Source organism: Ostrea edulis, chromosome 9, assembly GCF_947568905.1.
Source record: "Ostrea edulis chromosome 9, xbOstEdul1.1, whole genome shotgun sequence".
NCBI lineage: Eukaryota > Metazoa > Mollusca > Bivalvia > Ostreida > Ostreidae > Ostrea > Ostrea edulis.
This window is the reverse complement of record NC_079172.1, coordinates 73,820,850-73,833,424: the sequence shown is the minus strand read 5'-3', so window position 1 is coordinate 73,833,424 and position 12,575 is coordinate 73,820,850. Positions and strand designations below refer to the sequence as shown.

General features: G+C 35.8%; 1 protein-coding gene across 4 annotated transcripts in view; it reads right to left on the bottom strand.

Annotated features, from left to right (window-relative positions):
* LOC125659344 (prominin-1-like) overlaps positions 1-12,575 on the bottom strand; it is a 92,397-nt gene that overhangs the window by 58,186 nt on the left and 21,636 nt on the right. For all 4 annotated transcript variants that reach the window (XM_048890996.2, XM_048890998.2, XM_048890997.2 and 1 more), the window contains exons 3-6: positions 11,988-12,049; positions 11,662-11,873; positions 6,224-6,344; positions 5,415-5,481 (exon numbers count right to left, since the gene is read on the bottom strand). In XM_048890996.2, the coding sequence (XP_048746953.2) occupies positions 5,415-5,481; positions 6,224-6,344; positions 11,662-11,873; positions 11,988-12,049 (462 nt within the window). The remainder of the gene's footprint in view (positions 1-5,414; positions 5,482-6,223; positions 6,345-11,661; positions 11,874-11,987; positions 12,050-12,575) is intronic.

Here is a 12,575-nt window from a genome sequence, read left to right as displayed (position 1 = left end):
TGTTCTTTATCTTCACCTTTTTATACAGCTATATCTGTTACAACTATTTCGTTTTCTTTCTTTAGTTTGAAGTGATACATGCTATTGGAGCCTTTGCTCTTTCATTCAGGCATTCACGATCAGTTTAATTCGCTGCCATTTTAAACTTTAAATCAGGGGCAGGTAACTTATTTAAGGAATCTATAGAATATTGCACCCGAACTGGTATTTACAAAATTATATCGCGATATGTATTGCCAACAACGGAATCGGGATTCACCGGTTAACCAGTAATATCGCACAGCAATAATCATTCACAATCTAAGCCATTTGTGAACCCGATCATCTTAGAAGTATACAGTAAAGATGTTGCACCAAAATGCTGATTTCTAATCCATTCTACCAATGCTTTTTAATTTTTATTGGGGAAATCCAAGGAACTCATTGTATGCTGTATTTTGTTATACGCGAGTTTATAGTATCCATGTTTTACAGTGGAACTCTGATAATGTCTATCCTGATTTAGAGTTAATTAAATTGTTTGAACAAAGCATTAATGTTTTTGACCTTCCATCTCTTCTGAGTCCACTGTGGAATCAATGAAATTGACATGGTCATCAGTGACGCAGATGTATATTTCAATTAATTTTGCTTTGCAGGCCATCAAATACTTTAAATGCTGAGAACAAGCAAAATTAAACCTAGATCACTTCATAAACAAGAAATATTTGTAAGGGCTATTCCAGAAATAAATACATGGGTGGGGGGGGGGGGGGGGGTGGGGGGGTGGGGTGGGGGGGGGGGTAGGGAGGCACCTTTTGTATATACCAAGCACCCATCAAATAATAAAAAATTGCCCCATGACCCATCAAATTAATATAACTCATTTTACAATGACCATCTAATTAAAAAAAACCCTAACCAGACCCACCACAAAAATATTTTAAAAAATGAAAACCAGTACAAATCTCGCGATGTTTTCGTGACAAACATTCTAGTAGCGAGCGCTGGCTCGTACTGTGAGCTCTAATGACTAGAGCGCGGGAAATAATCCAAGCTAAATCTCAACCTCTAAAAAGGAAAAAATTTTATGCCAATCCAGAAGTCCCTTGTCAAAAATGGCTGAGATCTCGCCAAGTCACACCTTGGAATATGATTGTGAACTTAAGCGGAATATCATCCTAATCTGTGGCCTCCTAGCTCCAAAATTTAGTGCACCAGTTAGGCGAATGTTTAACGGAGTGCAATGTTTATGAAAGCAGGCTAAGATGATGTGTGACGTCATGTCTACGTTTTGACGTACGTCATATAAGGCAGACAGTGGCGTTGTTAAAAGTCATACTACCGGGACATTATTATTACGTGAACATTAGGCATACGTAATCGATTAAAATACTAAATTCTCAATACTAGGAATTTATTATTCTAACCAAAAAAAAAAAAGGGGGGGGGGGGGAGACTAACTTATTAAAAATTGTTAGAATATGTGAGGGATCACAGGTACTGAATTAGTGCTATTTAAAAAATTACCAAAAATCGATCGGATTGAAGACATTTTTTTAAAATCTTTGGTTTTTTCCCCGCGACTAAAAATAACAAGTGCTTCAATCCATTTCCTTTTAACATGTCCGGTAATGCAAACCACGATGACAACCCCCCCCTCCCTCATGATAACCAACCCATGCCACTTGCTAAATAAATTAATGACTGAAAAATCCTTAATTCCAGTTTTGTAAATTGATCTTAATTAATGTATCATCACTACAACAGCATTCCAGGAGAGGGGCTGAAATCAAAGATGTTGCAATTTTATTCAATGACTATATGTGAATGCTGAAATATTTCTTCATTGTGTTACATCTAGGATTATGTACAATATTATAAAACTCTTGTTCTAATTTTCTCTTTTGGAACATACCATTGCTACAAGGGGATTATCTTATGAATTTCATTTTTCTAATTAGATAGGTTCGCAGGGAGGGGGGGGGGGGGGGGGGGGGGGGGGGGGCATATACATGCCAAATAGTTGAATTTACCAATTTATTTTAAAATTTTCATGATATATTGAAATGCGTTTTGTGTTCAAAGACAGTGCTGTTTAAGGTTAATCAATCCCTGTGTGATGTCATAGGTTTTGCAAAAATCTTTATCAAATTAAACTTTGCGCATGATAGAAATATATCTTCAGAGGAATTTTATTCACTGCATAAAATAAAAAATTTGGTAAACTATTGATATTGAAAAAGTGTATATTTTCTATAGATAATCAATTCTTTATAATTAAAAAAATGTCAAGGGCAATAACTCCTATGTTGGTATTTCTTCTACAGCATGTCTATTATGCATGATTTCCCTAATATCCACAATTAATTTATACATATTTATGAATTAACAAGTTTTTTTAAACTGTTGACATTTAAAATTTGTCATTTCAACAAGTTTTTATCTATTTTAATTATCTGTAACAACGAAAATGTGTGATTTTCTGATGTTAATATATACTTCCGGTTTTTTATGTCTGACATCTTTAAAAATGTGGTAACATACACATTTTCTTGGTTATTGTTTAAATTTAACTATATTGAATGGAAATTAATACAGTTTTGCATTTTGACCATTATTATGATAAGTCACATGAGGATTGATCCACCTTAAACATAGTTTTACAAACTTGAAAGGTTTGGGCATTTTTATCATACAATTAGTAACTTGAAAAGATTGAGAGTAGAAAAAAGAAGTAAGGCTGAGAACATACAGTTCAGAACAGGTCGTGCATCAAAGTTTAAGCAAGTCACAGTGAAGGCAGCAGAAATAAATGTATATATAGCATAAAAATATTTAAATCACATTCATGTATACATGTTTTAATGATTTTTAATATAAAACCCTGGGAGAATATTCATGTAATGAGTATTTTGCAAATAGATATTGTTTAAATTGAACCTGATCAAAGCATGAACATTACAAAATATGTACATATATGAAGCTGCCCTCGTTCAAACGGTAGCACCGTCAACATATTAGTCAATGACGCGGTAATGCCTGTGCGACATTGTATCACAGTAGTTCTGAAGAAACGATGTCACATCAACAATCAAAGGCATCTATGGCAGGAATGTTGGAAAGATTGGGAGTCCAATGAAATGGGTATGTATATGTTTTTCCACGAATCGTTCGTCTTCTAATGGAGCCCGCGCCCGGAGGCCTCTATATCACCATCACACTGACTGATAAATATAACGCATCGGTACCCTCGTATAAATCAACTAAGGTTTGCCTATTTTTATTAGAAAACGGAATACCTATTGGTTTCAAAATATTCCCAAAATCGATGCACTGTAAACTGTAATAATCTACAGAACAGAGTTTGCCGCCATCACGTCCCAAGGGACCCTACTAAACGCGCCTCTAATTTGAAGAGTGCCGTAATGGAAAGTTATGCGCTGCAAAGAGCGACAACTCGAATAGTTCTATGTTACTTCCGATTTCGAAAGCACGTTTTCGATTTTCCCTCCGACGGTTTGTAACCAACACGACAAGAGCGACAATAAAAATATTCTGAAAACTCAACACCCACGTGGCACAAAATAAAACAATAGAAACTACCCATAATAAATATTTTTTTTTACAGTCCAACCACGGACCAAATAAAATGAAAAAATACGACCACCCACATAAAAAAATATCATTTGCCGCCTGACCCCCCCCCCCCCCCCCCCCCCCTTGATCATTTCTGGAACAGCCCTAAGACAATATGACCCCGGCATGGTGCAAAATTGAACAAGAGGCCAAGGGGCCTTATAGGTCACCTGAGTATCATGTAACAACCTTCCAATGTTTGAATTAGGTTTGTGTTTAAATATAAGAATTTTACTTTTGGATGGAAGAAATATTGAATAGCTATGTGGTCATGAAGTACATGTGTCATTTTTATGTTCAATCAATAATCCTTTTTAAAAAACCTAGGTCTGAGACATCATAAAGAAAAGGGTTATTTACTCCTTAGATAAAACCAATATAAGAAGATTTTCAAAGAATTTCTACATTTTCACTATATGACCAATAGAGCCCCACCCTAACACAAGAACCCCTGCCCCAGGGGCCATGAATTTCACAATTTTGGTAGAGGGCTCAACGCTCATTATAATTATGCCCACAGTTTGGCTTCTTGATGTCCAGGAGTAAAGAAGAAGATTTTTAAAAATTACACTCATTTTGATGGTTTTTGCCCCACCCCTCAGGCCCTAGGGGGGCAGGGACCACGAATTTCACAATTTTTGTTCCCCTCCACCCACAGATGCTATATGCCAAAATTGGTTGAAATTGGTTCAGGGGTTTCAGAGAAGAAGCTGAAAATGTTCAAATGTTAACGCACGACGACGGACAAAAACAGATAGCAATAGGTCACCTGAATGAATTCAGGTGACCTAAAAAGGGTTATACACATGCAACATTTAATTGATAATAGAGCCAAAACAACTTAAGATATTGAGCAGACAATATCTTCCTATGTCTAGAGTAGATTGACCCTTGGCCTTTGACCATATGACCCCAATGTCAATAAGGATAATCTACTCCTTAGGATGTACCAGTGTACCAAGTTCGAAGTCTGTCAAGCAAGGGGTTCTCAAGATATTGAGCAGACAGTATCTTCTTGTGTCCAGTTTGACCCTTGACCTTTTACATTGTGATCTTGAAATCAATAGGGGTCATCTACTCCTTAGGATGTACCAGTGTACCAAATTTGATGTCTGCTAAGCAAAGGGTTCTCTAGATATTGAGAGGACAGTATATTTGTTTGTCCCTTCTGACCCTTGACCATGTGACCTCAAAATCTTTAGGGGCTCATCTTCTCCTCACGATGTACCACTGTACCAAGTCTGATGTCTCTCAAGCAAAGAGTTCTCAAGATATTGGGCAGACAGTATATTCCTATATCCAGAGCGGATTGACCCTTGACCTTAAAAACATAACCAACCCACATGAAATATCACTACAATTAAGTAAATGGTTCTCAAGATATTGAATGGACAACATATGGCCCTGTCAGACTGACAGGTACAAAGCTATTGCCCCTCTTCTTGGTGACCTAAATATCTAAGGCCACCTATACAGATGACTTTTATATATTGCATGCAATGGGTTTCATATTTCCATGAATGCAGTTTGATATTCAAACCTTTCATAACTGAAATTCAACCCAGTCTACCTCTCCCTCATCTAGTCATGAACTAAATTACACATTAAGTCTTTATAATTTCAAACATGGAGTTTAGCTGTGTGACTTGACAATCAAGGAGTTCTGAATCCATTCCATGGGTCTTCCGATGATAAACAAGGACTCAATGTCAAGTATTACTCTACAGTGCTAACTTCACATGAAATATTACTGCCTTATCGTTGCCATTCTTATATACTGCTCCAGTAGTACTTACTGTCAAGGTCCCTGGATATCACTGAGATGGTAAAATTGAAGTTGTTATTTACCACATACTTCGTTTCCTAAAAAATACAGAGGAAATATAAGCCTGAGAAATTTTCCAGTAGACACAATCAATATGCCATGCTTGATTACAAATCATAAATCAGTTTGGAGACTTTGTACTTTTAAGGTGCTGTGCACTGTAATGTAGTACTCAAGTTTAAATGCAAGCCTTGAGAGACAGATTCTGTCTGTATAACACTATGGCCAATAATTGTACATCACTCAGACTGATATTTCATAAACTTGGACCTGGAGGTGGACAGTTTCTTTCTTAAATTTTCAATGCACAACAATGAACAATATACATGTGCAAATCTACAAATGCTACCGGTAATTAATATTTATTTTGACAACCATTCCATTTGACCTCTTGTCTAATAGGAAAATTGTTTCCCACATCAGTCTCTATAAAAATGACATAACAAATTATATCATCACTCACATTTTGTGAATTGGACCCCAAAGTGCTATTTTTGCTACATCATTGACAATTTTGTACAAGTCCATTTATCTATCACACTAAGTCCATCTCTCTCTACCTACCTTGACTGTATTGGAGATATATGTGGTTAAATCGTCTATATTAGAGTCCTGTGTCCATCTCTCTCTACCTACCTTGACTGTATTGGAGATATATGTGGTCAGATCGTCTATATTAGAGTCCTGTGTCCATCTCTCTCTACCTACCTTGACTGTATTGGAGATATATGTGGTCAGATCGTCTATATTAGAGTTCTGTGTCCATCTCTCTCTACCTACCTTGACTGTATTGGAGATATACGTGGTCAGATCATCTATATTAGAGTTGACCGTGTCATCAAAATTATTCAAGGCATCAGACATCTGGTCGTTTGACAGATACACACATATCATGCCAGCACTGGAAAAAAAATAATTCAAAAATGATGTAGGTAGAATTATATGTTACACAATCCAGACACTGCACTAGAGAACAAGAAAATTGAAATAATTCTTTAATATGTTCAGCCTGTGATAGGGATGGGTATTGCCAAAAATTTTGTATTGCAATATATCATGAAATTTTTTCACAATATCATGATAACATCGTGATATTTTAGGACATCGTTTTTCCTTAATTCTGTTATTTTAATTATTGCTTTGGTGTTAAAGCACAAACAAGCCAAATTCAGTTTATTTTAAACATTTACTTAATTTGTATAAGTAACTGTAATAAAATAAATTTCAAAAAAATCAGATCAAATAATAATCAAATGACTCACAACCTGGGACTAGAAAAAAAACAAGAGGCCCATGGGCCACATCGCTCACCTGAGTCACCTTGGTCCATATCAGAAGATTTTCCATATCTACATGTATTTGCATGTAAAACCGTAGTCCCTATTATGGCCCCAAACCTACCCCTGGAGGCCATGGTTTTTGCAAACTTGAATCTACACTATGTCAGAAAGCTTTCATGTAAAAATGAAGTTCTTTGGCCCAATGGTTCTTGAGAAGAAGACTTTTAAAGATTTTCCCTATATATTTGTATGTAAAACTTTGATCCCCTATTGTGGCCCCATCCTACCCCAGGGGGGCATAATTTCAACAAACCTGAATCTGCACTATATCAGAAAGCTTTCATATAAATCTCAGCTTTTCTGGCTTAGTGGTTCTGGGAAGAAGATTTTTAAAGATTTTTCCTATATATTTGTATGTAAAACTTTGACCCCCTATTGTGGCCCCATCCGACCCCCGGGGGCCATGATTTTAACAATTTAGAATCTGCATTATATAAGGAAGCTTTCATATAAATCTCAGCTTTTCTGGCTCAGTGGTTCTTGAGAAGAAGATTTTTAAAGATTTTCCCTATATATTTGTATGTAAAACTTTGATCCCCTATTGTGGCCCCATCCGACCCCCGGGGGTCATGATTTTAACAATTTAGTATCTGCATTATATAAGGAAGCTTTCATATAAATTTCATCTTTTCTGGCCCAGTGGTTCTTGAGAAGAAGATTTTTTAATGACCCTACCCTATCTTTACCTTTTCTTGATTATCTCCCCTTGGAAGGTGGCCTGGCCCTTTATTTTAACAATTTAGAATTCCCTTTACCTAAGGATGTTTTGTGCCAACTTTGGTTGAAATTGGCCCAGTGGTTGTTGAGAAGAAGTTGAAAATGTGAAAAGTTTACAGACGGACGGACGCCGGAATACGGGTGATCAGAAAAGCTCACTTGAGCTTTCAGCTCAGGTGAGCTAAAAATATAACGTCGGAATAGCTAAAAAATTTTTTACCACGATGGGATGCCATCTTGTTATTTTTTGTTACTTCCTGTAACAGTTCATTTAAAACCTAATGCAGAAACGTAATTTTTCCAGAATTTACATATTACAAAAACACCAGGGTTTTTCCCCGCTGTATTGCGATTCATATTGTGGGACAAATCATCACAGTATACTGATTTATTATATACCCAACAATGTTACTTTTTTTGATACTGTGGATTGTGTGATAAGATTTTCTGAATCACCACACTGTGGTTTTCTTGTTCTGAATCAACTGATGACGTCACAATGCAGCAAAACGGTCTTTTGTGGAAAATATTGACCGCGTCACAAACTGCGTACACAAAATATAATTTCACTGTAGGTCTGTGTTTTTGATAATTTGGATTATGTTTATCATCTTATAAATGTGGATTTAAAAATGCATTTAAGGGAGTATACATGTATAATAAATTCATCATTACTACAGTAACTTGAACCAAAGAGTTGGATCACCTCTCGAAGAGTTGGATCACCTCTCGTTGACAGGCTCGGATCATTAGAACAAAATGTTTGATCTGATGATCCGTGCCTGTCAACTCAACGCAATCCGACTCCTCGGATCAAGTTACTGTAGTAATATTTACCAGTAAAATCGCACTTCCCAAGCCTGTGACACATTTATTAATCATTATAGTCACCCAGATGCCGAATCCTTCAGATAGATATATACGTCACATTTAGAATGTGCTTCAAAAGATGTAATAGCACAAAAATTAACTTGGTCTTTACAATATAGTCTTTCACAAAGTCACAAGAAATAACGATGGCATCTGAGTCTAATCCAAATTAGCCCCTATATTTCATTAGTTGATATGCCATACATACAGAACAATTAATAAAATGTAGGGCTGAGTCTGTTTAAATTCATGATAATATAGTGCCAACACACATATTAACCCAATAACAAAAAAATTAGCGTTTGTGTTATTTGCGAGAAGTCTCTTGGGAAATTAATGCTCTCCTCTTTATATATTATTTACAACAATATAAACTTACATAAATTTAAAGAGACATTAATCAGTGATATCACAATATCGAGTTTTGCATAATAAAAGGAAGCTCGTAATTGTGTATATGCCAATGAATATTAATTAACATATATAAATCCTAGTCTTGTTAGCGAGTACAGAGAGAGAGAAAGGAAATACTATCACCGTGTACAGTGTTCAGCTTTTCTGGTATCAACAGGAAGGACGTCTTAGGGTGAATATGAGTAATATTCATATTGGATGTAGTTTCAATAAATTGTGCAATTATACAATACATTCCATAATGTATTTGATAAATATGTACTATAAAAATTTGGGAGCCAGTAAATTGCACTGACGTGGGCCAGTGAATTCAGACAGTTCACTGGTCCTTCTGGCCAGCACGTTTTAAATGTTTTCATGAAGACTGGATGAAGGCAGCAATCATTGCAAAAAAATTTGCATTTATAATCCGCATTTTTTCTGCAATGCTATCTACCTTCATTACCCTATAAAACAACAAAGAAAGCATTTCATTGATTAAATAAAGTACTAATTGTCATTCAAATTCACATAATCATAAAACACTACCTATACAAACTGAAGTCTATCTGGCAGAAATAATAGACCTTCTGTATTAAAAAACAACATCAAATATTTTCTGCTAAATGCAAAATAACTCTGATACATTAAGAAAAACAATTTCAGCATCACTTCCTATTTGGAAAAAACCCAGTTTGAGTGATTGCATTGATATAGCATCTTTTCACTCCCAATCAATAAAACCCTATTGATTTTGTCATCCGTTTTTTGGAGATCACATATTGTTTGTCACACCTGCCTGCTTTTACCTAACATCTTCTTCACCCACATAAAATATTTATAGAATAATTTCCGGATTTTTAATGATGTTTCCAAACTGACAAAACAAGTATAATCATGAGACACCATCTCTGGCAAAACAAGAAGTCTCCCACATCGAATGTTTATCAAAGTGAGGCAGCTATCTCCATTTAATTTCTTACAAAATGATGTTCAACAGCAACTTTTCCAAATTAAGAACTCCTCTCTTATCAACAGTTACATTATCAATAACTTTAATAAGAATGTGCTTGTGCTGTCAGTGGCATAATGCAAACACATTATTTGAAAAATAATGCACATATTTATTTTATGTTATGTTACACACAAATATACTTTAAAAAGAATGCATATATCATTATTTATTTTCTTTATCTTGCGGGGTCACCGATTTCCTCTGAAATTCAAATGCCTTTTGCATTTCCCACAGAAATAAAATCATATTGGATTCTGGGATTCCATGATGTAAATTTTAAGACGCAGTGCGCCGAGACTCTAATGAACAGATACAGCAGAAGATGTGTATCAGGTTATGCTAGTAGCATTTTACTCCTTATGTTAAAAGAACAAAATACATCTGACATATAAATTTGGCCTAGTATTAAATCAAGGAAAATAAAGTAGAAGATATGACACACTTTTACCAATCGAAGTTATCTGGGGACAACAGTCAGATAGCCGACTGTATTGTATTGTTTATTGACTGTAAACAGCATCACTTGTTACCTGAACCACAATCACGTGAAATTGTTTGTAATACGACAAGGATAATAATTCTCGACCAACAAAAAATATGTTTATAGCAATAGTATGTAAAAGGTCTTCTAAGTAACTATTTGAACAGTCTCGGTGTACAATGTGTCGAATGGTCCAGTTTGATAGATTGCGGTTATATGGCCAGGCTGGGACGAACCTGGTAAAGGACTTCCAACAGAAATCGATTGATTTCAACAAATAATCTTGAAATTGAGTTTGATGAATTTAATACCACGGACAGCAATGCTTTGGTGTATTCCCATTATACTGTTTACATGTATACGTTACGGAAGGGGATTACATAGATCTAAAGATATCAGCATGAGTCGGATTAAAATCAGATCCTTTGATCCACTCGCGCAGATTACTACACAAATTCAGAAAATTTTATTATACATAATCCTCCACTTTTCATCCCTATCAAATTTCTCTGGTGTGTTAATCCTCCTTAAAAGTGACCAATGTGGCAGCTCTCAGCCTGATGTGGCAACACCTGTAAGAATTTGCTTCAGAAGATATTTTTTCCCTAGCCTACTGCAACAGGGGACTCACCTTGTACTTCTAGTAATGCAAAATATTTTCACCTTAAACAAGAGTACTACGCTAACCACGTCCCCCATCGCCGAAAAAAAATTGAAGCATAAAAGTCCCATAACTCCTGTAAAATTTGTTGAATCAAAATGACGGGGCAACATGATCAACTACATAATTATGGTGACTAACAATCCTACAAAATTTAAACAAAATCTGTTCAGCGGTTTCGGAGGAGTTGCGTACACAAAGTGTTCCTATAGTGTAGCATGTACAAATTCAACAAAGTCCCATAACTCCTGTAAAATTTGTTGAATCAAAATGACAACGCAATATGATCTACTACATATGGTGACTAACAATCCTACAAACTTTAAACAAAATCTGTTCAGCGGTTTCGCAGGAGTTGCATCCACAATGTGTTCCTATAGAGTAGCATGAAAAAATTCGACAAAGTCTCATAACTTCCGTAAAATTTGTCAAATCGAAATGGTGGTGCAATATTATTAACTACATATGGTGACTAACAATCCTACAAAATTTAAACAAAATCCATTGGGTAGTTTCAGAGGAATTGCATCAACAAAATCAAGTGAGACGGATGGACGCACGGACACCGGTATTTCTATGTCCCCTTCCAAGTCGCAGTGAGGGACAAAAAATTGTGGTGGACTTAGATGGATATTGGTCCGACTTGTACTACAACTGTAATACCCAACTTTGATTCAACTCCAGCCGTGATTACAAGTTTCTTCTTTCGTACAGAAGACACAAAAATCACATTCGCCTCACCTTGTAAATGCTATTAGAACAAAGAGGATGATGGCAAACGTCCGACGTTTACAGTCTGCCTTTGTGTCCTCGTGGTGCTGCATCATTCTCCCCCCACAATTTTTACAACAACAGCGACAGCAGCAAAAACAGAGACCAATCAGAGGGAAGATGAAGATGAAGAGGAAGCCAATCACAACACAGGCACCATAGCCTGCAAACTGTCTCAGGTACTGCAAGATATAGCACATTTCTTTTGTAAGCATCATCATTATACTGTCACAACACAGATAATGAGATTACATTGAAACAGCTCATTCATAAGCGTTCTTATGCAAGTATCTTACCGACATATAATTTGTTGTAACATCATTTATAAGTGTCCCATTTATGGCCTTCTCCATTAAATCTGTAAAAGATAATATTAGTAATTCACATGAAGGAGTTTGAAAATACATCTCCAGCTCCTAAATTACATTCACCAATGAATTCAATATGCTTGCACATTTATAATTATATACACGTGTGTGCTTTTGTGCATGTGTGGGTCTTTGTACATTACAAATTAAGGTTTGATGAATGGCAAGCAATGATTAAACAGTCTTCAACATTTGCCACTGGCCCAAAGACCCAAGTAAAGTGAAATTGGGGTTGGGCTTGTAAAAATACTACATACACAAGCCATGACACTGTGGTCGGTGTGTTCATGTTCTTATAGACCTGTGAGTCCTCCTGTTGCTAGATATTATCACCTCCAGTCTATTTACTTTACAAAAGTTATATTCAATAACTTCAAAATGCAGACAAAAGTTTACTGCAATTTTACTCTTGAAAAGTCGGGTGCAAAAAATCTTCATGAGAACCCTGAAAATATGCATCCCCACCTTCAAAAAAAATTATTTCACTTTTGAAATCATGTACATGACCATGATGAG